We start from the raw sequence: 26,687 nt of genomic DNA, 5'->3' as shown, positions 1-26,687 counted from the left end.
AATCCTTCTAGGTCCGTAATAGTCATAACCACTGCATCCCCAAGCAGATAGAAGAGAGAGCTTGTCAGAAATTAACTCCTGGTCTGCACAAGGCTACTTAAGAACTGTCTAGCTTAGACCAAGGCATCTAATATTTTCAAGAACCAGACACAGCGGTCTGGGAGTCAGGAAGGAGAGTGGTACATCTTCACCTGGGACAGGTTCGTATGGGGAGAGCGGCAGGCTCTTACATGGCTTTGTCAATTTTGAACCCAACAGAATCAGAAGCTGAGGTTCATCTGCCGTGTAGCAGGGCTAACCCCATGCTGCTGCACTGGACTGATTTTGATGCAAACCTGTCCTTCGAAGGTATTGTCTCCTGGTGGAGCTTCCTTTTTGTTAACTCAGCTCTCCCCACTCTGAATTCAGGGCTGTGACTTCATGGTGGCTTTAAGTTCTCTGATTGCAACTGATTCCCATCTCATGGTGTCTTCGGTGTGATGGCAAAGCTGCTGGTGCTACGACTCCGGTGGAGATGAACTGCGTGGTATCAGAAGTAACTCGCTTGATGTGGGAGAAGAATGCAGTAGAGCCCCATTTGGAGTGGCATACTGCTAGGAAAAGGTGCTCACTGGTCACTAAACATGCAGCCCAGAAGCTGGAGCATGGGGCAGCTCTCAAAGTTTCCTTAAGAAATGTGTTGATGGCAGGCAGATGGGGGTTATTGCAGGGGGTTCCTGTCTCAGCAAACTCAGCTCAATCAAGAAATATTTCTGGGCAGCTCAGCTTTCTCTCAGCGATGTGAGGGAACAAGGGCTGGCTCTCTCTGCCTGGCATTATGGTGACATGTCGTGTTGGCAATGTCAGTGAGCATTTGTACTTACACAGATAATGTCATTTAATGAGTCTCTCCACCAGAAATGCTGCTGCTGTCAGATGTCCAGCTGCTTAATGTGTTTCCTTAGGAACAGAGTGTAGGCAGTTGTGCTAAATTCCCAGCCCTGAGCTGCAAGAGAAAATCCCATCTATCCACCCAAGACCTAAGGTTTGGATTAATCTATGACAAAGACTCTTTCCTGTTCATTTCCTGTTGAGCAGCAGCCTAAATACCCTGACCCAAAAGCAGAAAAGAATGCAAATGATTACTTCCCCTATTACATGGGGAAATACAAAGAAGACAAAAGGTGAACTTCACCCCTGTACTTAAGGTCAGGAAAAGACCCGCATAAGCAAACCGTCTCTGACTCAGAATGATTCAGCCAATAAGGTAAACAGCAAATTCCTCGGGGTGGGGGGGGGAGCAAAAGCTATGTTGTTTCCTGATTAACCAAGTTATCCAGTTAACAACATCAGATGTAGTCACGCATTCTGTGCTTTCAGTACTCCTTCCTACCCTACCACCACACAAAATTGCTGCAGACCCAGCCTACAGCTGATGAGGTTACTGATGCGTGAATTCATGCACTGATTATGAAACTAGAAGTCAAGCACTCCTGCTCTCTGACTTCTATGCTGGTATCTATGACCCTGGGAAATTCTTCTGGTTTTTGATAGCTTTATAACAGCAGGGCTGGAATATTGACTCATCTGTCAGAGGAACAGAGTGTGTTAAAATCTGAATGTAATTGCTCCTGTATTTCTTGGTATACAAAAAGGTTTCCCAACGCGAGTAGGAGATATTGTGATCAAAATAGGTTCAATATATAAAAATAGGAAGTGCTGCTTACAGGTACCATGCCAAAACCTGTTATATTGCCATTTACAGATATACATATTTATCCTTGGCAATTGTCAGAAAAGTGCAAAAGTTACTCCCACAGTATGATTTTATCCAAGATGCTCACTCTAAGCTCATTGTGTTCTGCCACATTATGCGTGTTATCACTTGAAATCAGCCATTCTTTACGCCCGAGTGGCATGAAAAATTTTGTTGTATACACCATTTCCTGTTGTGCTCATGCTTTTCCTATATAGTCTGAACACAGACTTCCTTACAGAAATCTTGTAACTTAGTTACTCTTTCAGCTGGCCCATAGCAAGTCTCGCTACCAGAGAGACTATTAGCCTAAAGCTGATGCCCCTGTTGCCCATCCAAAACACCCTAAAAGAAAATCACTCTCATTTCTAATGATCATGGAAACAAGCATCTGAGTGCACTTTTAATACACGCTAGTTAAAAAGAATTACAATTCCTGCTCTTATTCGCTCCCACCCATCCACGAAGGTATCACAACCGCTGTGCATGAGGACGTCTGGATCTGGAGAAGATAGCTGGCTGAGCCAACAGCAGCCAACACTCAGATTTTAGCAGGTGATGATGGGTTTTGCTTTCAACGCTAAGGCACTAGACTGACCCTTGGAAGGTAAAGCACGCAAAATGTGTAATATCTCTGTTACAGAAAGGTTAGTTCCTGAGTGTATGGTTCCCACATTCAGCGACCAATACATTAAAGATGAAGGGAATGTGCTCTATGCAGGAACATAAATACGCATTGCGGCATCTGATGACTTTAGACGTAGAGTAGTGGAATGCATTAGTGTAGACGTGACAAATTAGTAAACAGTACAAGCGTTGGCTCAACATATTTGCCTGTCAAAGGTTAAGAGTCACAAATTACAGCTGGAGCAGGCCTGGCGTCTCACGAGCGTCAATAAGCTGATGCTCCCTACAGCCAAGAAAAGCTCGGGCAACTTCCTCGCCTGGGAGTCAAACGAGGCCGAGTAGAGCGCTCGCACGTTGGCGAGGACGTGGCTCCTGCGCCTTACAAACGCTGAGGTTTTCCACCCGCGCGTGTGGAGTGACGAACACGTAGTGGCCCGCAGATTCATTTTTAAAGGCGAGCGGATGCCGCCAGGCTCCCCCCGCCTGCCGGGCTGGCAGGTAACGCCGGCCGGGGTTGTCTCAAGTTCTGTCAGAGTTTGTGCCGTTACGCGCCGCAGCCGCCCTGCCAGTGAAGCACTGCCGCCCCGCGGAGGTACACCTGTACGGGCAGGGACGGGCCCGCGGGCGCGCTAACCGCTACCGAGGGCCTCGGGGTTCGTGAGAAGCCAGCAGCAGCCCGCCGGGACGGACGGACTGACTGACACATACACTCGGTTGCTCAGCACCTGGGTGTCCCGCCCCGCCCCGGGACGGCGGCCCCGCCCCGGGACGGCGGCCCCGCCCCGGGACGGCGGCCCCGCCCCGGGACGGCGGCCCCGCCCCGGGACGGCGGCCCCGCCCCGGGACGGCGGCCCCGCCCCGGGACGGCGGCCCCGCCCCGGGACGGCGGCCCCCCGAGCCCGCCAGCGTCGCCCCCAGCGATTGGTTGGGGAAGGGGGTGGGCAGCCAACCTGGCCAATGAGATAGACAGGCGGCGACGCCGAGCCAATGGGCAACCTCGCTTTTCCTTCGCGCGTGGGGGCGCCTCAGCCTATTGAAAGCGCGTCTCCGTAAAGGTGAGGGGTCAGGGGTGCTGGCGGCGCCCCCGGAAGTGGAAGCCGAAGCGGCGCTGCCTCCCATTCTTTCTCGTCCCGCGGCGCGCACGAGGGGTTCCCGCGTGGGCCTGCGCTTCCCGGGCCGCCGCCGCGCGTCGCGCTGCCATGGTGAGGGGGTCGGGGGGGGGTCGGGGGCGGGAGCTGCGGCCGGTAGCGGTCCCGGTAGCGGTCCCGGTAGCGGTCCCGGGTCCGGAGGGAGGTACGTGACGGGCTGTTCTCCCCGGCAGAGCCTGCCCCTCAACCCCAAGCCTTTCCTGAACGGGCTGACGGGGAAGCCCGTGATGGTGAAGCTGAAGTGGGGGATGGAGTACAAGGGCTACCTCGTCTCCGTCGACGGCTACATGAACATGCAGGTGAGCGGCGGGGCGGGGGTGGCGCCGGGCCTCGGCCCCGGGGCGGGGGAGGACAAGACACAAAGTGGGGCGGGGCGGAGGGACCGGCGCCGCCCGTTACCATCGTTCTGAGTTTTGCTGGTTTTCTCTCCAAGCTTGCCAACACAGAGGAGTACATAGACGGCGCGCTGTCTGGACACCTGGGCGAAGTTTTGATAAGGTAATTGGGGCACCTAATGGCAGAGGCAGGGCTTCTTTAAATCTTCTTATCGTTTGTGTTAAAATTTGCATTGCTAGGTGCAGTATTTTTTTGCTAACCAAGATGCTAAATGTTAATATGACTCCTGTGGGAAGGCTATGAGGTCCCTTCTGAAGGGAGGGAAAATTAATTTTGAAATATTTGTAGATCAGTATTTACAATCCCTATTCCACGTAACTAAATACCTTAGGTTTCCAGATTATTGTAGATCCATTATTCCCTTGGCATTAGTAGTATTGCTGCTGAAAACACTTTGCATGCTTGGGTGTTTGTACATTACCACAACCGTTGACCCAAGAGTAAAGACTTCTTGTAGAGCATCGTCAGACAGTCACTGCTTTTATGAACTCGGGGGTTTTGCAGTTCTTACGAACTCTGTACAAGGTTGACAGTAGCAATTTGTTATGTGGAATTTGGCTGTTGCCAGATGATGCTCAAGCAAGCAAATATTTAAAGCAGTGTACATAAGGGGCGAAGAATTAAAATGCTTACAGTTAAGGGAACTCTTTGTTTCTGTTTACAGGTGCAATAATGTTTTGTACATCAGAGGAGTGGAAGAAGAGGAAGAAGATGGAGAAATGAGAGAATAGGTGTTTTGTATACCTGGAAATAAACTTTTCTTTTTTTTGTTTTTCCATAATTTTGTAATACTGTGTTTACTTTTTTCCATCGTATTTTAATATGGGGAAAGTTAACTTTTAAAAAGGTCTCCAATCTTTTATTAGTGTCCAAAAATCTAACACTGGAGGAATAGGCAATTATTTCATTCTGAAACTGAAAATACTGGATGAAAAGTGAATCTTTAAAAACAAGCAAACGCACCTCCCCACCCACCCCCCAACTCTTAAGTATTACAAGTGTCAACAAATGCAATTACTGTCAAGGGAAATAGCTGAATTTAAATGATTTCTGGAATAAATTAAATCTTCAAACTTGGGTACTCCAAAAGAAAACAGATGGCTAATTCATGTCTCAGCTCAGTTTAGCATGAGTGTCAGTACTCAGCTGTCAGGTAGTCATACTGAATGCAGACTAGCATATAGAAGGTAAAGAACTTTCCATCATGTATATGTGACTTTCTCCTACTATCAGGCTAAGCTGACTCACCAAGTAGATCGAAGGAGCTGCAGGGATGTCCTTTTTGGTGATGATGATAATAGAGGCTGTAGAATGAGCAACGGAAATCTTTCCAGAAATACCCTGATGTGCCTACTGCAGGTTACTGATGATTTGGTAATGATTCCTTCAGCTCTGCATTGGTTAATTAAGAGGACGCAGAGGATGCTTTGTAGCCTTGTTTTGGTAGAAACTGAGTTTCACCGCTAAGTGAAAAACTGTCACCTTGAGTGTTTGCAGGAGCAAATTGTTAGCTGTCACCTCTGTTCTAATGGCTTCAGGCTGTGAACAAAATACCAGTTATTTTCCTGTGTTTCAGATGGGAAGATATGGCAGTCTATGTAGTTTATAGTATGTATGTAGTTAAATACTTAAATACACTTGGTCTTTAAACCTGTTTATAAACTATTTGGATATAGCTGTGAAGTCTTCACTGCAGGTGAGATGTGGAGATCCATAATATCCCAGTGTCTCTGAGAAATATCCTATTGCTTTGAGTCACAAAGTTTGAAGTGTGGCTGTACAATTGTTGTTAAGGAAGGATGAATTTGTACTGACTTTGTAGCTAATATCCACACAAACAAAAGCCTCTTGGCAGTCATAAAGGCCCATAGACTTTAATGGCATTAACAGAGATAGCACACTGCAAGACGGGAGTGTGCTTTCCCAGCCTCTGTCATAAAAAGAAAGTCTTTATTACCAGAATGTTAAAGTTTTGGCAGGAACACAATGACTATGTTTTCAAATGTCAGGGATAAACACTGAGGGCAATTGAATCTCCCCTACCTGTCAGCATTGCTTAATGAAAGGCTGTTCCTTTGCCAGTGCTGCCAGTCTGAGGCTCCCTGTTTGAGGCTGTGATAGAGCTGAGAATTGCTCCCTGTAAGAAGCGGTTTGGAGAGGCCCTCTGCAAACCAGAGCCCAGACAGCTAGGGGTACACTCCGTGAATGTAAATGACAACCATGGTATTACTTTGGCCTTGCTCTCATCAGTGATTGCTTACTGTAATGCTGCTGTGAAATACAGAAGTATTATCCTGCTTTTGCACTTGGGGAAAACAATTCCTCCTTCATCCATCTGTGATGTCAACAGCAGAGCTTCACAAAAGATAAAAGTTCCTTTGGTTCTCTCTTGTGGCCCTGGCCTTCCTTAGACACGGTCACAGGGTGGAAAAGGGAGAGGAAGGAACCCTTTTCTGCTCTTTGAAGACTCCAGCCACTTCCCTGACAGGACTTGCACGGGCATATTGCAGTGAAGCCTGAGATGATATGGAAAAGAGGTTTTACAGAAACATTCCACGTGCCGCAGGTTGTGCCATTAGCTTACTTGGTTTGCCTAAGGAGAAGAGCTATGTGATGGAAAGCTAATTAGGGACTAAAACCAGTGTTACGGCCAGCTTCCCATCTTGGGTTTAAAGGCCTCCACAAAGCATTGGGTATGAGCTTTCAGTAAACCACTTGAAGTGGAGGGTGGCTGGGGTCCTGCCACCTGTGTCCTGGAGGCACTGTGGGGAGCTCAGCACCAGCCCCACTCTGTGCATTGTGACCGGCAGTTCAATGCAGAGTCTTCTGAAATCAGGTATCAACATGAATAACATCGATAAGCTCGATCTCATACCTCAGCATATTCGCAAATGAGTTTATCTTTCAGGCTAAACACTATTATTTGTAACCTATAGAAAACCATTGGTGTTCTGAGCTATTTAAAGTGAAAGTCTCAGATGAGTCAGCTATGAGCCTACTTCCACAAAAACTCAGCTAGTGCTGGTTATTTACCAGTAAATGACCCCACGGAAGTCACTGCACATAGATCTCAGCTCTGCCACCTGGTCGCCAAATGTGGCAGAACCCTGCAAGTGCTCTGGCTTTTATTAATTTGTTTTCATGCTAAAATTCTATGTTTCTTTAGTAGCAGGCTGTAGTAGCTGTGGTCTACAGATAGGAAGAAAAATGATAGTTTGTCACAAAGCCTAGCAGTCATTTAAAGGTGGATACAGTACCAATTTTTTTTTTCACTAGCCCCGGAAGGACAAACTGTGGAAAGAAAGAAATCTGTGCGGACTGCTGTGTTTCTAAAGGCCTGTTAAAATCAGCTTTTTGTGGAGGGACAGCATTCTAAACAAAGACCTTTGCCTTCAAACCCATATCTGGATGAAAAGGGTAAAAATTCTACAAAAATCTATGCAAAGATGAATAACACAAAAGGAAGGACGAGTGGACTCATATTTTGCAAAACCAAGGGCTCAGTCAGAATTAAGAAAACAAATGTATTTTTCTCCCATAAGCTGTCTCCCTTGTTCAAAGGGTGAGATCACCTGCTTTAGAGTCTTGAATTTTCGTTCTCAGTGAAAGTGTGCTTCTTTCACGTACCTACAAATTCTTTTCAGGTTTTTTGTTATGCATCTACAGGGTTTTTGAGAGGTACATCCATTAGACTTCAAACTCAGAAAGACGCTTTTATTTTTGAAGAGCACCAGGTGTCAAACACAGCGCCTAAGTAATATGTTGCCATATAACTTCGTAACCAATCTTAGTTCTTGTGCCCACACGCTGCAAAGATGCGTGCAGGTGTTTATCTTTGCCCCTGTGAAGTGTTCCATTCATTTCAATGGGAGAACCCATGCAGGAACAGTTAGACAAAGACTTACACGTGTGCTGAATTCAGATTTTGGTCCTAAATGGTGTGAAAGAATTGCAGTGCAGAAGAAGGTCAGGTGCCCTGGATACATCAATGTAATTGGAGCCGGTCCTTAGCTGGTACGGAGTAAGTGTCATGAACACAAACAGACTTTTCTGTTCTTCTGGATCACATCCAAAAGGCAGAAGAATTGCAAATATTCCCTTATGTGTGTATTAAAAATACAAATAAAAGGGCTTGTGATTTTACTTTTGAAATATAAGGTATGAAAAGTAACTAAAAATAAAATGCTTTCATGTGTTTAAGTTGTTCAAATCGTTTATAGGATAGAAGAAATCAGAGGAAGTAGTAGGGTGTTTCATCAGCAAAAGATTATACCGTGCAAGACTACTTACTAAATAAGGTAAGAAATTATGTAGCCAAAAAAAGCCCATAAAGATATCTAGCAAGACACAAGACAGACAACACATAGTTTTGAGATTATTTTTTGTGTTACTCATTTAAGTACAGGTAGTTTGCTGTTTATTTTTGACTTGGAAACCTTCGGATTCCCAGGAGTAGCCAAAAAAAGAGTATACAACCTAGCTGAGAAGACCCTAAATTCTTATTGTTGCTAAGAGACCAAATGCTGCAAACTCTAATTCTGTCTGGCACAGATCACTGCAAAGAATGATGACATTTGGCCATAAGGCTGGATGCTGGAATGATACCAGTTCCTATGCCTGGATGTGCCCACATCCTCACTCCTGACAGGACACAGGTGCACACAAGCTCTCCTTTTCCCCTTCGCTGTAGTTTTTGTGAAAAGGAAACCTAGACATATAGGTCAGAAAGGTTACACTATGCTCAGAGAGAACCATTCCTGCAAATTATGTGCCCTGGGGCAGATGCCCAAAGGTCCCCCCATCACTACGGAGTGATGAACTTAGCCAAAGCAGTTACTGAGACAACCTGGGAGCAGAGGGAGGATTCAGAAAGCTTGTCTGAGCAAATGCAATGTCGCTATGGTTTGAGAGATGCAAAGTTTTTCTAAATAGGAAAAAGAAAATGCAGAATTACTTAATTTTTACTTTTGCAAAGCTGTGCAATATATATTTGTAAATGTGATGTAAAACTCGGTCTGATATGAAGGAAGCCAAGAGTACATAATGAATTTGCAGCTTAGTCTGGGTCAGTTCCACATCTGAAAGTCAGTTTCATCCATGTGATGCTATTTCTGTGTTTGATCCTGAGAGTCCAGTAACCTCAGCTGCTTTTGTAAGCAGGGAAATACCAATTCTGTAAATTTCAATAACAATTTTTTTTCTTAAGACATGCACAATATGCTCCTTTAAGGACATTTTATCATGCTATGTGTACTATTGCAAAGGTCTGTTTAGCAGATGAAAAGCCCTAACACACAAATTTAAGGAAAATTTAGCCACTATTTGGACTAAGAGCCATATCCAACCTTGGGCCTTCTGTATTTAATTACATGTTGTTTACAAGAATAAAAATTCTAAAGTAACTCTGGCAGTGTATTTGAAAAGATGTTACTTGAGGAACAAATGTGTCATATGCTTACACAAAGCACCAGCAAGAAGAGATGAAATCTCTTAAATCAATAACCTGATATTCAATTGACTTTTTAACTTAACTTTACTTTTACTGTTTTTTTCTTTCTCCTACCTTACTTAATTTGATTTTTTGGTGAAATGAGTTATTTTCCAACCCAAACTGGCAAACTCAAGGAACTTAAGACAGCCAATAATAATAATAAAGGTAAAATGACCACACGATATTATCTTTCAAGCTGTTTTAGGAACACATATCTTTTCAGCAGGCAAAAATCCACTGGCTCTGTAAAGAACTGGCTTTCCATCTTTTACTGTGGAAGGAGTTATCTTCTTTTGATTGCTTTTATCAACACCTATACAATTTTGTGGGAAAATAAATTATTAGTGGAAACTATTGAAGATAGCACATTTTAAAATTAAAGCACTTTCACTGGAACATTAAGGTTGTGATTTAAAGGCTCTAAGTTAAAGGAATTTAGGCAGGGTTCCTCTGGTGTCCTACCATCCTCTGTTTACATCCAATGAATTCTGACAACATTTTAAAAATTTTAAAAATACAGCACAACTGTTAGAACCTGTACTTTTTGTATTAAACTCAAGAATATTCTGAGGATGCAAGCAAGAAACCACTCCTGCATCTACCTTTCTGGGCAGTACTTTTAAAAATACATCGGGCATAGCATGTCAGAAACCACTGACTTTGCAATGGATCAACCTTTACCTTTACAATTAAAGAGAAAATCCTTCAACAGACAAGAACCAGGGCATATACAAATACACAAGCACAGCTGTAACTTTTCTGCAAGCAGAACATAAGTCTGAGAATGAAATACACTCCTATCTTAGTAAGCACAAAATCTTCACCTATTCTAAGGATTTAAATCAGGATCTGCCCTTAGATCTTGGAAAAGCCTACTGTGCAGAACTGAATTTTGTCTTTTAGAGTATAACAACACACCTCTCGCAGCTGTAAAGCTTTACACAGAACTGATCTTTCCTTTTCCCCCTCCTTTATCAAAACTAATGTTATGAGTGGCTGGAGTCTGAGACTGGATCACCAGAAATACAGCTGCAGATGTCACCTTTGCTTGTCAAAATTCTCTCTGGAATTGCTGAAAGGCAAAAAAATGTGTAGATGTGAGAAACATAAATGTAAGAAGCATTCAGCCCAGTTTTTGTTTAACTTCTAGCCCTGGCTCACAGAAGCACCAGATGGCCAGGCATCCAGTTAAACATGGGGATGTGCAAATATGGGTGGGAATTTCATGTTCACTGATGGTCCTCTCAAGGGCAGAAAAAGCAGGTCATTGAATATATACCCTAAAGTATTTGTGACTATGAGGAAGATGATTTTGCAGTACTTACACTGCCATAAGACAGCGCTGGAGTGAAGCTGTCCAGTCCCCATTCTAGATCTCTTTATTTGCCCGCCACCCCACCACATACAGAGAAGTGAGATGCGTGTGGGTGGGGAGGTGCTCCCTTCTGATCTAGCTGAATCATCTTCTCCCTGCTGCTGTAGTACGGGCAGGACTGATCCGCTGAGTGCTGGGCTCTGCCACTGCATGCTGCATTTCATTCCTGACACACAAGCTCTCATCCCACCACTGCTGCTTAAGCATACCCCCCCAATGGAGTGTCCTGCCCTTGCTATGACTCTGTTGCAAGGTTCCTCTTTAATTTCTGCTTTTAAACATACTGTGATACTGCCGGGGAAAGCCAAAGTCAGCAGCAGGAACTCCTGGAAGCAGTAAAGCACAACCTACCACCTCTCCTATCAATCTTCTGCACACCTAGTGAGAAAGAATGTTTAGGAGGAAGATGAAGATTATATTGTGGTGCAGTGGAGTAGCGTCACAAGATAACACTTGACGCTATCATAGTTTTACTCACTTTTCAGGTTTGTTAAGAAATGCAAAATACTGTGTTTTAGCTGCATACCTGGCCTCATTTGAAAACAAGACTTGAGCAGAAAGGCTCATTCAAAGAGCGAACATATCCATCTGTTTCTGCTGTACAGGAATATGTATATGCACATAGGTGTGTTACAAGCATTTTCAATCGATCTTCTTACTAAAAGAAAAGAAGGTGTCTAAAGAAGATTACCACCTCCAGAAAGGTGTCTGAGGGACCCCTTATTTAGAAAAACACTCAATTTTCCATCTGGGAACTGCTGGAGCCCTACACATGCTATGAATGTTTGAAAAGAGAAGAAAATGAAAAATATCCACGGAGAGTAAAGATTTGCTCCCCAACTCTCCCATCCCTAATTCTGTAGGGGGCAGCAGAATCGCACAAACCTTTTGATACTGGAATTGGATAAATTAATATCTGCCTGGATAAATTAATGTCTGCCTGAATATCTGGTGAGGTGAGAGGTGCTATTGTCCCTCGGGGCTGGTGCAGGGATGCTGGCAGAGTGATGGACATTGGTGAGGTGACGGATGGCGAGGTGATCGATGGCGGGGAGGTGGCGCACAGGCAGACAACTGCTCCCAATTCAGAAGCTCCTGTTTTCTTGGCAAAGAGAAATCTCCAGGTGGTGCAGTGTGGGCAGAGGGCTCTGGGAATCCCCAGCTGGCAAAACCCATGCTTCGGAGCTTATCATAAACCAGGACGATGTACAGATATTGCCACGTTGCCCTGGACCACAGCAACAACACCATTTGGCAGCAGGCTGCTGCCAAATTCACTCTTAAAGCAGCCCACATTCCTGTCAAGTGCCGAATGTGGCATGGGTGAGGATGGCCACTGCCACCTGCCTCACCCGCGTCCCGGAGGAATCATCCCTCTTTGCTTCTCACCTCCGTGTGTCCACCCTCTTGTTGGGAGGTTGGTTAGCAAAGGCCAACCCAGGCGGGCTGAGGGTCAGGGCCAGGCTCAGGGCCAGGCGCAGGGCCGGCCCGAGACAGGGGCAGGCCGGCGGGGCAGGAGACGGCCTCTCCCTCGCCGGCCCGGGGGACTTTGAGCCGAGCGGCAGCCGCCCCCCGCGCCGGCCGCCATTTCCCGCGCTGCTCGCCGCCATGGCGGGCCGGCACCGGCTGCTGCTGGAGAGCGCCCAGCAGCTGGTGCTGGTCTGCGGCCGGGGCGAGGAGTACCTGCTGCGGGAGGGCGCTGCCAGCCTGGCCGTGCTGCGGGACGCCAGCCTGGTGGTGGGGCTGTGAGTGCGGGCGGCCGCGGGGATGGGGCTGGGACTGGGGCGGCGAGGCTTGCTCCGGAGCAGGACGCTGCCAGCAGCCCCTCACCCGACAGCCTGGCCGCCGGCTGCCAGGCCACCTCTGCCCGGTGGCCACCTCTCTGCATGGTGGTTGCCTCTGTGCGGTGGTTGCCTCTGCGTGGTGGTTGCCTCTGCCCAGTGGCGGTGGAACTGCAGTGACCTGCCTGTATTGGAATGTGCCATCATAATTTTGATGATTTCAATCCGTATCCTGAGAACTTCCTTTATAATGTTTGCTCTTCCAGCCTCGTAAAAATAACTTCTAGCCTGGTGTTGATCATAACCATTACCCTCTTCTGCTTCTGCTTTGTTTCTAGGTGAACCGACAGGATCTAATAGCAATCCTAGAAATGATTTGTGTAATTGAGGAAATTATAGTTAATAATTAATGTATATAATTACATTTCTCCCATTTCTAAATGCTCTAACTGCTATTTGCCTCTTAACACTTCAGCCGTGTAGTGTAGAGGGTACCTTCAGTGAGGAACCCGTGAGGACTCCCAGTTACTATTCCAGTGGCTTGAAAACAGCTGGAGAAAGACAAGGCTTAAAGGACAGAGGTGCTGCTTGTGCCCCGGGAAGCTGCTGTCGTGCAGGTGATGTGGAGCTCCATGCGTGGCTGAGAGGATCCATCAAGTGCAGTGTAGGGGTTCCCAGTACCATCCTTGAGCTCCACCGGGAGAAAATTGCTGTTGAACTGAAGATAAGGTCCCAAGAGATTTATCCCTATGTCTTCCGAGGGCACCAAGGGTCTGATTCAGGCAGTGGAGGCTGGCCATGACAGCTCAATTTCAGTGAGAGGAAGAGTGCCCTGCAGATACTTGCTGGAGGAATGCTGTATATTTGCCAATCCACAAGAGAAAAATAATGGTTGTCTAGCAGAAATTACAACAGAAGAGTACCACGGTATCATCCTGAGGGATCTAAGGAGAGGATATGACAAGTGTTATGGCAAACAACTTAAATGCATGGCATCACCCCATCATTTTCTGTGCATCTGTAAGATTAGCAAGCCACCTTCTGCATGCTTCTTCAGTCCTGCTGAAGATCCCCTACCCCTGCTTTCAGAGAGTTGTTGCTCCAGGAGCTGTCAGTGAGCACTTGACTTCAACAGACTCATGCTTTCTGTGTTCGTTGTCTGTTGTTTGCAGAGATGGTTGTATCAAGGCTGTGGGCCAGGCAGACGTAATTCGCAATCAGTTTTCAGGAGCAACATTTGAAAGAATAATTGACTGCTCCGGGAAGTGTGTGTTACCAGGTAGGTGTATTTTTTCATAATGATACAATGCTGAAAGGCAGCACTTGCTTAGAGACAGAGTAAATGTGTATTAAACATTCCTCCATCCTTTTTCCTCTATATTGAGCACTGGTTTGATAATATCGTGTATTGAGGGGCAGAGTATCAAAGCTTCCCCATCAGGAGTGCGGCAAGGAGAAAATCGCATTACTCGGGATGGTTTTTGGGCTTTGTGGTGGAGCTCTGTCTCCTCTTGGTTTGTCGTATGTCTGTTCCTCCATATCATAGATCACAACGGGAACATAGCTGGCCCACTGAGTGACTTTTCAGATTCACGTCTATTTTCTCTACACTTTCTGTCCGTAAGCCATTCAGCCATGGAGCTCAGTCTCTCCATCCTGCCTGGAGCTGGTTGGAGGCAAAAGGGCAGCATGGGATTTTAAGTCACATACTTTGCAATTTCACTTGATAAAAAAATAAACCTGGGCAAGTCTATTGCATGTTGCACTTTGCAAGTGGTATTAACACACAAGCTGTTAGACCTATGTTTCATTTTCAGTGGGCTTGGGCATTCAGTAGTGTTGGTTTCACAGCTCGTAGAAAAAGCTCCTGCTGGAGTAAGTGGACTATTGCTAGAATAAGTGCTAGTGTACTAAGCCCAGCCTGAGCATTTTGCTGTTTTTAAAGAGCACAGGCTTAAAGTCTAATGAACTATTTCAAAGTCTGTAATTTATCACTTCTTCCACAGTTTGAAAATGTCATCAAAACATGAGAAACTGAGCAACTTATGCATTTACTTAGAGACATTTTGCATAAGGTGTCAGCCAGTACGCCTAAAAAATTTGAAAGAAAATTAATAGCCTATGAAGAAAATCCTAGATTTTTGGCTGGTTGGATTTTTCTTTTTCTCTAACCAATAGAGGCTTTTCAGGAGAGCTTCTGCTATCCTTTTCATTTGCTTGCATGTTCATAAGCTTATTTCTTACCCAGTGAAATAACCTGAGTGTATATTTACTTTGTTTTCTTTAGGCCTGGTAGATGCACATACACACCCAGTGTGGGCTGGTGATAGGGTTCATGAGTTTGCAATGAAGGTAATGACATAAAATTACACAGCTGGATTTTTCTTCCTCTTTTTTAATGTATAACTATTTCTATCTAGTGACTCCTGTCTTTAATTTGTAGAGAAAGATATAATTTTTGTCAGATAATCTCACTGAGGGAGGAAAGATGATTTTTGAATACTGGTAGGCTGAGAGAGGAGTGTAGCTGTAGCCTTTGCAGCTAGCCTTGATATGCTTTTGCATTAAGTGAAGCAATACAGGAGTGCTGCCTTCTATTACCATCTAAATCTTTGTTTGTTTGTTTTTCATTTTTCCCACATAAATGAATTTTTGAGCTAGAGAGGGGTTTTCCCCTTGGGCTCAGGGAAGGAAATCTTCAGAGTAATTCTCTTTAGGATGCTTCTTACATCATTTCTTCACTTAAGGGGAGTGGAGAGAGAAGAGGAGGGGGGAGGGAGGAAGAATTAATAGGGCCTTTTTCCCCTCCTCTTCTTCTCTCTCACTGCAGAGAGACCTCAAGGCACTTTCCAGAATCCCTTGGATAGAAAATGCATGTTTAATAGCTAATTGTATGGGGGCCTTGGGTTTTGTTTTCTCTTTTTTTCCCCAAGCTGGCAGGTGCATCCTATATGGAGATCCACCAGGCTGGGGGAGGAATACATTTTACTGTGGAACACACTCGGAAGGCCACAGAAGAAGAGCTGTTCAATACTTTCAAACACCGACTCGAACGCATGCGCAGAGCAGGATCTACGTTGGTTGAATGCAAGAGTGGATATGGTTTAAACTTGGAAACAGAGCTTAAAATGCTCAGGGTGATCGAACGCGCTAAGCAATCCATGGATATTGGTATTTCTTCAACGTACTGTGGAGCTCATTCTGTGCCAAAGTAATATGACTTGATTTTTCTTGCTCTTGTTAAGTATTACTACTTTGCGTTGAAAATTGGCTGTAATTTTCAGAAAGGTTTCTTCTTCCCAGCCTCCTAAAATACAACATATTTGAAACAATACCCAGTATTTACAGAAGGCTCTCCTAAATTTTAATTTGAAGGAAGACAGGGAAGCATTATTTAATGGCTACTAAATGCCAACATAAGCTTAGCACAGAATTCCTGCCTCCAGCTGATGCTCACACTGAACATAATGTGGATTACAGGGTTTCCTGTACAGAAAGTTCTTCTGCTTGGGTTTGCTGCTACCCATTGAGCTTAGTCTCTTCCATGAGCTTTTATTTTGACCAGCTAGCAAAAAAAAAAATACTGTGTTGAATCCTTATACACCTCAGTAAACAAAGCTTTATTATGCTTCCATGCAATGAAGAACTGCATACATCTTATAGGTATGAGATGAGTAGAAGATTAAAGTAAATGTGCTTAATCACAACTGTTTTGATGGCTCAAGTAGATACACCATAACAGGCCTTTCTCGCTTTGTAATTTTTTTCTCCATGATGGAAATAACATCTTCAGGTTACCAGATTTCATTGTATGAAAGAATTAATGAGTTTTATCTAGGTAGGTGTAGGTGACACATATTCAAACGTATATTTTAACAGGCTAAGAGGTAAGTTGCTGCAGAACAAGGCATGAAGATGGAGGCAGGCCTAGCATCACAGGCATAGTGTGCCAATATCTAGATGTTCATTTAAAAGAACAAGCATACTCCAAGAAAAAGTATACCTCTTTTGACATTCAGGAAAACATGACCTAAAAAAATTATTTGCAATCTAATTATTGTGTATCTGAGGCAGGATGGCAAATTATCTTTTGCTAATGTAACTATTCAAAAGGAGTCCTGTAACATCTTCAGTAACTAGAAGATGGTTAAGAATAAAGTAATTAAAATCTGCCAAAACCACCAAATATTTCTTTCAAGAAGTTCTACTGAAATTTGGAGGACTTAATGGTAAAATATAATTGAGGTTTTACCCCAAGCTATATATATTCCTTAGCCCTTCCTTTCCTCCTCCCCTAAAAAGCCTTAGGAGGATTTCAGCCAATATCCTGATAAAGTCTTTTCCACCAAAATATTTCAAGCATTTCTATAAACTAAGGAAATAAATTCCAGTGTTTTTACAAATATATCAAACCTTACGTGTTAGAATGACAGGTGTAACATCTCACTCTCTGCACAGTTCCGTCCCCATTGATGCACATCAAGCATAACAAAATATAGTTAGTGAGGATATTGTAAGTGAGGAGAAAAGGTAGCTGGGGACTTGAGGAAATCTCCTGAAGGAAATACTGAATTTTTTGTATTTTCCAGTTTGGGTCTTCTTAAATCCTCTTTGCTTTTCATTCATATGTTCATGTCTAGAGTATTTTGCTTGAGTTTTCTGCTGCCCTTCAAACTTAGTCTCTGCCTCAGGTTTTTATTTTGACCAGGAGGAATTCTGTAGCTCTTCCCTCATCCAAGGCCCAGTGTTCAGAGCCATGGTGCTCAGCCTTTGGCTGGCTCCTGAACATCTAGGCCAGTAACATGCTGAAGGAAGTATCCCACTTTGTTGAGCTCCAGTTTTAAACTCTGAGTTCCCTGCAGCTTCCGTAACAGTGGAGAATCGCAAGGGAAGCATGTTGCCCGCAGGCTTGGGGCGGGGAATTGCTCCTTGGTATTATTTTTGCAAATGAGATTATGATCTTGTGGATTCTAGAAGCTGTTAAACAGACATCTTCCAAGTCACTTAAGATCATGCCAATTTTCTTTCATCATTATATTCCATAAAACTGCCGTGTAGTTCAGTTATGCGTAAATCATCAAACCAAAGAGTAAGATTGATTTAACTGTTTTTATTTAAATCTTCTTGATTTATGTAGGTCTTAAAATGTAATACCCTTTTTTGTGCTATGTACTTAATGGCAATTCCTGACTAGATAGCCATTAAAAGTCTAATAATTTTCTGATGATTTTGGAATGATCATAGTTGTGCAAATTTGTTACTGCCAATCTGCTAACATTGAATCAATTTAAAAATAATTCTATTAAATGTGAAACAAGAGAGCAATATTATACTTGCTTATGAAAAATGCTGCTTAGACCCCTGCGGGGCTGCTGCTGAGGACCTTTGTTAAGTTCTTGCTAAGCCATTTGCTTGCTTGCTTCTTACACTTGGCTTAATTTACTGTTGCAAGTCTGGCCTCTTACAGCAGAAGCATCACCAGAAAGTTCATTTAATTGATAAAGATGCCAGCTCTTCCATTTCACCAAGTCTTGCAATACATGGCTCATCTGGTTAAGCTTCAATATTTGGAGTCTTAAGAGGAGCCTACCTCCAGACTTGCCAACACTGGTTATTCCTTTTTCCCACATGGAAATTAGCTGGAGCAAGTGTTCAGAACTTGCTGTGTATTTCTGTTCATGATTTCTAGGTATACAGTAATTCAAGCTGATTTTCAGCTTCTAGAAGGCACCATTGACACATGATTCAAATTGACCTTGCTCTGCACCAGGGGTTGGATCAGATGAGCTCCAGAGGTCCTTAGAAACAGTTATTCTGTGGGACAATGGTACAGCGCATTGGTAGTAGGCAGTACTTACGGAAGTATGTGCCAAACAGTGCAGGCTACTTTAGTCTGAGCTATCCTAGAGAAAAATAAGCCTGCTCTGTTTATAGTGATCCTTGTTCTTGTCCATCACTTTTAAAAATGTTTCCAGCCTCAGAACTTCCAGTTCTTTAGGAAATGAACCTAAAAAGCTCACAGCAGAGGGGCAAAGAAATAGCTGCTCTGTCATCTCTCCAGTCATCATTTTGACTCAAATTAATGATTTTGAGGATGTCTGATTCTAATTTTTTTTTTTTTTTTTTTTTTTTTTTGATTGGCAAAGCTTCACTGGGCCCTTTTCATCTTTAGGAAGAAATTTTCAAAGTTATTTCCTGAGCAGAAGTCTCTTGCATTAGAAAACAGCAGTTTTGAATTCTTGGTCATTATGTGTGTCCCCCCCAAATGAAATCAAAAGTTATGTTTCCCTTTGTTTTTTCTTGGCTCTGGTCCTAATCTTTCAATCCAAATCCCTCCAAAGGCTGCAGAGTGAAAGAAAAGGGAGAAGCTTGGCATTGTAAAAGCTTGAGCATACCCAACAACTGAGTGAGAGGTGAACAAAAGAAGGCCCATAAGCCGGGTTCTGCTCTGCCTTATAACTGCGGAACCTTGTTTATAAATCCCAGTGGAATTTGGCTTCTTGAATTTACTGCCACTGTAAAACTCCCAACTTGCCTGCCTGTGGCACTTCTATAATGTTGGACTGTGCATGCTTTCCAGTGCCTGAAATGAGGATTGAAATGTCACAGGCATTTAGCTGCAGTACGTCACTTATCTTTAGATCTTAAAATTGCAAAATATTAACTGAACTGCAGGTTTTGGGATTGTTTGCTCTTTCAGAGGTATTTACTGATCTCTCTTGGGTTATCTTTGTGTAATAGGGGGTTCATAAATGCTTTTGACTTTGGCAAATTGAACCTTGGGAGGCCCCTCTGATTTAGAAAGAGTTATCTAGGTATCACTCTGAATGATATAAAAGGAGGAGAGGTGAATTCAAAATAATGGCTTGTGCTGCATGTCCCCTTTGAGCTTTGATACTTGCATTAAAATACTGCATGAATATAATTTAAATATTTAAATAATCATTTACATATTTTAAATAGTTGTATTTTAGAATACAGTATAAGTAGGTCAGAATATATGAATAGGAAAGCAGAAGAATTCGTTTTAAAATTCCCATGTCTGGTTAGCATCCAAGAAGGTAACCTGATAAAAACATCCAGTAATACAATCTACTGTTCTTTGAATGGAAAGTAATTAGTGTTTGAGAGTACATGAATTACAGTAGCTTTAAATTTTTTAATCTGAAGGTTTTCTGAGTCATTTCAATTTGCATCATTTTCTAAGTAATCCACTAACTGCACACACAATTTAAATGTTTGCCAGACTTCAAGGATATTATTCTTATAGGTCTGTAACATTTTCTTTCATTAGAGGGAAAACAGCTACTGAAGCAACAGATGACATTATCAATAACCATCTCCCTAAACTGAAAGAACTCAAACTAAGTGGTGAAATACATGTTAACAATATCGATGTGTTCTGTGAGAAGGGAGTCTTTGATCTGGATTCTACTAGGAGAATTCTTCAAGCTGGAAAAGACATAGGGTTACAGATTAACTTCCATGGTGACGAACTCCATCCAATGAAATCTGCTGAGGTACGTCTTTCTTAACATTCTGTTAAGCCATTTTTGCTTTTTGCTTTGCTTTTGTGAGAGCTGAATCTTTGGAAGAATTGCAGTTTTCAAAACCAAGGTTTTATTTTCTCAGACTTTGTAAAATAAACCATTCATCAACATCTGTCTCTATCAGATGATAGAAAGCGCAGCCCTTGTGCAGCTTTGTAGTTAAGGACATGGGAGGAAGCCTTGACCTCTGGGACTAACATGCACTGCCTAATCAAACATTGACTTTGCTTATCTTCCACATGGGATGCAGATGGAGAAGGTGGATATCCATGAACCCAAGAATGACAAAAACATGGTTTCTTTGCAGCTTGAAAAATCATTTTTCCTTAAATGTCCTGTTAGCAGGAACAAGTCAGATATGCAGTGAACACACTCAGAGGGATGGTTTAGTCAAGAATAGGCTCCCAAATACCTCTATAAAAAAGTCATTCTGAGGTCATGTTTCACCGTCATTTAAACATTGCTTCCTTCCTGTGGAGTCTGCTCAAGTTATTCTCTGCTGTGTTTAAAAAAAAACCCAAACAAACCAAAACCAAAAACTTGATTGATCACAGAAGCCCTTTTGGTGCTTTACCATTGAAGGCAGCAGCTGCACTGCTGGTTTTGCAACCAGTGTCGGTTTTGTCAACCCTTTCTGCAGGATACTTTGTGAACAGGAATGGATAACGGTTTTATCCATATCTGTCCCATAGTTCGCATGTTACGCTGTTAAAAACACCACTGAAGGCGCACTTCCACTCAGTGGATAGTTAATACCTTTTTGTGATCAACTTTTCCTGCAGTAAGTTAGCAAATATTTTGTCTCAGCGTATTGCTTGTTCTTCCAAGCATTTATTTTTTCCTTTTCGTTAATTTTATATTAATAGTGAATTGTTTCCTCCAGTCATTTGATAACAACACTGCTTTACTGAATTAATTGAGAACGGTGAGTAATTTTCTTGAAAATTTGCATAGCTTGGAGCTGAACTAGGAGCCCTGGCTATCAGCCACCTGGAAGAAGTTAGTGATGAAGGTATCACGGCGATGGCAAGAGCTAAGTGTGCCGCTGTCCTTTTGCCAACAACTGCCTACATACTAAGGTGAGGCCACTAGACTGGAGGAAAACTTGTGTAACAGGAAAGCCAGATTTGTGGCTTTAGGTTCTTTTAATATAAAAATGTAAGCTTTTATCTATGCCTTAAGGATCAGGCTGGATGAGTGAAGACAGTCACAAACACAAAGAGCTGAATGAGCCTATTCATCTTGGGTTTGGTGGAGATCCTCAAATATGAAGCAATACCCTACTTCTGAGAAGTCTCACAGTGGATTTCGAGTGGTTCAGTCAACATTGGAATTTAACCCTTATGACAGGCTAAGGTGATAATCAGGCATTCATTTAAGAAGAAAACTAGACGGGTTTTCTTTAATCCACTTAGCCTTTGAAAACTGAATTGGCTTCTTTTCAGGCAAATAGTATCTGCAATATATGTGTTTACTCCCTTGCAGAAGGTTTTGCAGGGAGATGAATCCTTTGTTTATCTAAAGCGCTGGAAGGCTGTGGGTAGCATTTTTAAAATCTCATCTGATATTATCCAGGCAGCACTGAGGAGAATCACCTTAAGAACACTATTTTCCATACGCAGATATTCCAGATAAGCATAGATGGCTCACCTGCTTATCCCTAATGCCAAAAATAAGCCAACTAGATGATGAGGACCATGACCCAATAATACCTTCCCTCCTATGAAGAGAAGATCCTTGAGCTGATTTTGGTTTATTTTCAGCAGCCCACTTTCTGAGGCATCAAGGCTTGTGCCATTGCCACCTGTGTTCACATCTATGTTCGTTCTTGTGTTTCTATTTGTAGTTAGCTGTCCATATCCTGCACAAGTGCTTTTGAACCACTGGCTGATTGCAACTACATGCCCTGCCACAATACAGATCTCAGGGAGGACATGTGGTTCTGCAGACTGACCCTGAGTGGGGAGGTAAAGGAGACAACAGAGAATCAGCCACCTCTGGAAAAGGCTGTGCTGTAACTCGTGTGTTACTCCAGAGATTCCATGTGGTGGGAAGTTTATAACCTCAAGATAAGTCTAAGAGGGGGATAATAATGAGCCATAGGAAACGAGGCCTCATTTGTTCCAGTGTCTGGTGCACTATTTACTGAACATAGGCCTCCCAGTGTAAAACACTAAAAATGAAGAAGAGGTATAACAGATAACTAGTTAAAAGAGTATTAGAGGACCGAAAGCTCTGCAATGTATGAGGAGTTCCTGTGAGGTGATGTAGTACATCCTTTGCTGGCCTCCCTCAGCGTCTTCCGTACCACTTATGAGAGCTCAGGCCTTGGGAGGTCCTGCCCCTATACTGTCCCCTGGTTTTAAGAAAAGCAGCTGTGGCCAGGGCTTCCCCTGATGGCCAGAAGTGGGCCAAAGAGAGCAGCTGGAGAATTGCTTGACTGTTAGACTTTGCTAACCGTTGTGTGCAGTACTCCTAAGGCATCTGGGAGCAGAGCACAGCAGGGGAGGCAAAGGCCGGAAGGGCATGTGATGATGGGGAAAGGCTTTTCAGACAAATCTTTTTAAACATGGTTAACTCCCAGAGCATCATGTTGTGCAGGAGCAGGTGGTGTTACCTCATAAATCTGCTAAGAGGCTTCTATAGGGAGAGGGTTTTCTTATACCAAATGTATGCACTTCATTGAGCTGTCATTTATTGTTCTTTTCTGTTAACTGCAGTGCTTTTAAAACTACTTTTTGAGTAGCAGACGCTCTAATGTTTCATTTTTATTGTTATGCTGGTTTGGACACGATGTTTGGTGCTATTTGCTTTACAGCAGCTATGGCTAAAACTTCTTAGAGAGTGTATTTCCCAGTGCCCACCCTTGCAAACACCTACCCAGATTAACCCAGTGGCTGAACAATTTTGAAATGGCTATTCCAGATATTGAAGCTATTGAAGACATCTTTTGCATTAACGTTGCTAAGTGAGAAAATCCTATAATGTGCACAGATTAAATTCACAGCCTCAACTTAGTATTTTGAATTGCCAACAGAATTGGGAAGGGACTATTGCATTGCTTATGCCACTGCTCATATTTGGGAGCCTGCCTTTGAAGCCGTAAGGACTAGAAAATTACTTTTTTGAGCAATGAAGATTTTCACCTTGTAAATCCTTAAGTGGCTGAGGTCTGGGTAAATACCAGAATTCCAGTGGCCTGGAGCCTGATGCTTGGTACTGGCCGCTGCCACATGCTGTTACTGCAAAAGCAGTGGCTCATACTTCCCATTTATGCTGTACACAGGGTGATAGATAGGGAGCCAAGAGGAGAATTTAGCCTTTTGTCTCCAAAAGGATTAGTGTAAGTGAAGGCATGAATGTAGCCAAACCGAGTGATGACTTCTGCTCTTGTAATTCATCATGTAATAGCTAAGTGAATTGTACTGACAAGTGTCTTTTTCCTACTAGACTGAAGCAACCTCAAGCTAGAAAAATGTTAGAAGAAGGAGTTATAGTTGCTCTTGGCAGTGACTTTAATCCTAACGCGTACTGTTTTTCGATGGTAAGCTACTCCTAATACTTATGACGCCACAAAGTTATGAAATCTCCTACCAGTACAACTTGTGTATAGATCTTGTGCACGTACTTAAAACAGTGTTCGTATTTGCAGAGAGAGCTGTATGCCCAGCTTAGAGCATTGCTCATGCTTATTTACTTGGGTTCTTAGTTTTTGCCAGAAATTCTTGAAACCAGAAGGGCTTCTATTCTTCATATATACTGAAAGGCTTATAAAAAAGCCTCTCAAAGTTCCTGATTTTGAGAGTTCTCATTTTGGAGTTGGCAAGATTTGCATCATGCTGGACAACTCCTTCTATTGCACAAGGAGGGAGGAGAGTGCTTAGGGATTTGAGGCATGAACAGCTTTTTTTGTGTTACTGGTAACTCTCATTGTCCACTTAACTTGCCTACTAGCCTATGGTGATGCATCTGGCCTGTGTAAACATGAAGATGTCAATGAATGAAGCACTAGCAGCTGCCACCATTAATGCAGCTTATGCTCTGGGAAAATCAGACACGCATGGCTCCATAGAGACTGGCAAGCAGGGGGATCTCGTTATCATAAATTCATCAAGGTTTGTTCTTCCATTGTCATTTGAAGTGCAGTTTAGCATAAGGGACTTTGGTTTTCACCATATTGTGGATTGTGGAGAGGTTAGTGAATTCTTTGTGCTTTAGAAGTTATTTTCATCTGAAAAAATGGACACTGCTAGCATTCTAGACCTACTTTCATTCACCTTAATCACTCCAGTGGAGAATAAAGCCTAAAACTTTTGGGGCTAATATTACAAATAATGCTAATTACTAATTATCTCAAGATAATACCTGTTTAATTTGTGGAAGGATTTCCACTGATTTGTAAATTTGTACATTAACTCACTGTATTCATGCAACATGAGATCAACATGTAAACATGGAACAGTGTTTTCTGATGGTTCAAGCAAATCTTTTGTAATTGCCAGGTACCACATACCTAGTTGGTATGTGACCTGCTTTTATGGAAGTCTGGATATTCTTAAACATCTCGTTGTCTTTTTAGGTGGGAGCACTTGATTTACCAGTTTGGGGGACATGAAGCGTTGATCGACTATGTTATCGTTAAAGGAAAAGTTGTCTATCAAAACAACAGGTGTGGGACAATGAGCAGTTACTGAGAGAAGACAGTAATTTAGGAAGCTACCATAATCAAATGAGCATGGAATATTTCAAAGCAAGAGACAAATCAGATTTGCATTTACTGGTAAATTGCTTGCCTGCTCACCTTACCAGCCCTCTTAATCAAATAAACTTTAGCAAGCATTACCTATCTGGTGCATCTTGATGTCTGTTGTCCTTCTGTCCACCGCATGAAAAATAATTTTGAATTGTGTCTATTTCAGATAAGACAGTTTCAAAAAATGTTTTCCTATACAATTTTAATGTATAAAATTATTATACTTGGGGAAAAAAACCCCAAACAAACAAAAAAACACCAACAAATGAAGAAGTTTGAATCCAGGTAAGATTTACTGGGAAGAGTGATGCTAGGTAACCTGTGGTGGAGGGCCAGGGGCTCAGGCATGTACATTTGGAATGGTGCTTGGTGGTGCTGGGAGGCCACAGCATCCCAAGGAAACATTCATAGTTCCTGGTCTGCTGAGTCTCAAACTTGGCAGATAGCAGGAACCACAGCCGTGGTAGGAGGCACAGTATCTTACCTCTCTGAAATACCAAGTCTCCTGATTTCTGCAGGCTTGAAACTCAGTGCTTTAATGAATCAGATCCCTGAGGAAGGACAACAGTCTCATTCTGATTAACAGATACTTGAAAACCATCACAAATATTTATGAGCTTTATTATGACCTTCTGATCTCCCTGAGCCTTGGGCATATCTGTTAACATCCAAAATATGTAAGCCACGCCATGGAGTATCTTTGTTCATGCTTTATTTGATCCAGGCTAGCCAACTAAATCAGTTTTTAAAACAATTTAATGGCATTCCTGCCACTAGACACATTTTTCTGCAAGCAGATGTTGCACCAGATGTGGGTGTGGACCTTTGTTTTTATAGAGCTTGGAAGAATAGCTGAAATATGTGATCACGTGGTCCATTCTGCCCAAGACAGCACTCATAAATAATGTTTATGCAGGCCATTGGGGAAAGCTGTCAGGGTATGAAGGCAGGCATTTCTGAAATGCAGTGTATGGCCAGTGTGGTGTCTCTCGGCTTAGTGTAGGTGTGGCGCGAAGCTGAGGCGACTGTGCTGCAGTGTGTGCTCCTGGTCCCTTGGTCGCAGGCAGCCAAAAGTGGAGGTGAGTGGGAAGCAGCGCCCAGCACCTCCTCTCTGAAGTGCCTACGGCATTTGAGAACCCAGGATTGTGTAAGGAAAACCTCAAATGTTCTCTTGCTGGACAGGAATAGGCATTCATGGCCTGAAACTACTGACGTGAGGGGATTCTGCTTTCACGAACGAGCTCTGACGGGAACATCAAACCATGTGCTTGCCCAGTCAGCTCAGCTGAATCCAGTAGCCATTTGGGAGTATGCCCCAAGGCTATAATTAGTGGCAGGTTTGCAGTTAGAGGGTGTGGTTATAATTCAGTGGCGCAGCTGGCTTAAGTGGTTCCTGATGGTCAGCTACATGGTCCTTGCCAGGGAAGGCACGCCCCACTGAAATGTAGGAAGATTTTGTTTGCTTGTTTTCAACGTGGCTCACTTCAGCAATGCCGTTCACCGTGCTCGCTCCCACAGAGGCTGGGAGCAGGACATGGGTAACAGTGCCGTGGATAGGAACTTGTGCCAGCTTTGCTACTGAAGGAACAGTATTGTTTAGCCGTAACATGAGGCTGAAGGACAATGGTTGACCCTACAAGATATAAGCCTGGCTGTTCATTCTCACACTTGAATTAATACCTGATTTTATACAAAAGGGAATACCTTCAGGGGGAGATTGAAATACGCCTGCTACAGGCAGCCTCAAGCTGAAAGGGAATGTGAGGGAGAGATGGAGGCTGGAGATGCTGCAAAACAGGTGCAGAAGCAAGGATCTGAAGCGGGAGCTCAC

General features: G+C 43.3%; 2 protein-coding genes across 3 annotated transcripts; both read left to right on the top strand.

Annotated features, from left to right (window-relative positions):
* Positions 1-3,429: 3,429 nt before the first annotated feature.
* On the top strand, positions 3,430-4,687 carry SNRPF (small nuclear ribonucleoprotein polypeptide F). The gene is made up of 4 exons (XM_075080534.1): positions 3,430-3,564; positions 3,684-3,809; positions 3,944-4,008; positions 4,571-4,687. The coding sequence occupies exons 1-4, from the start codon at positions 3,562-3,564 to the stop codon at positions 4,635-4,637; spliced, it is 261 nt and encodes an 86-aa protein (XP_074936635.1). The 5' UTR covers positions 3,430-3,561; the 3' UTR covers positions 4,638-4,687.
* A 7,562-nt stretch (positions 4,688-12,249) lies between these two features.
* Positions 12,250-24,945, top strand: AMDHD1 (amidohydrolase domain containing 1). 2 transcript variants are annotated; one of them, XM_075080515.1, is made up of 9 exons: positions 12,256-12,517; positions 13,726-13,832; positions 14,841-14,905; positions 15,487-15,764; positions 19,848-20,073; positions 21,058-21,182; positions 23,554-23,647; positions 24,058-24,218; positions 24,683-24,945. In XM_075080515.1, the coding sequence occupies exons 1-9, from the start codon at positions 12,381-12,383 to the stop codon at positions 24,795-24,797; spliced, it is 1,308 nt and encodes a 435-aa protein (XP_074936616.1). In that variant the 5' UTR covers positions 12,256-12,380; the 3' UTR covers positions 24,798-24,945. The 2 variants fall into 2 exon arrangements, with proteins under 2 accessions (XP_074936624.1, XP_074936616.1); XM_075080523.1 differs by lacking the exon at positions 24,058-24,218 and having other exon boundaries at positions 12,250-12,517.
* Positions 24,946-26,687: the final 1,742 nt, after the last annotated feature.

Source organism: Phalacrocorax aristotelis, chromosome 1, assembly GCF_949628215.1.
Source record: "Phalacrocorax aristotelis chromosome 1, bGulAri2.1, whole genome shotgun sequence".
Taxonomy (NCBI): Eukaryota; Metazoa; Chordata; class Aves; order Suliformes; family Phalacrocoracidae; genus Phalacrocorax; species Phalacrocorax aristotelis.
Note: the sequence above shows the minus strand (reverse complement) of the source record. Positions and strands in the feature narration are given on the sequence as shown.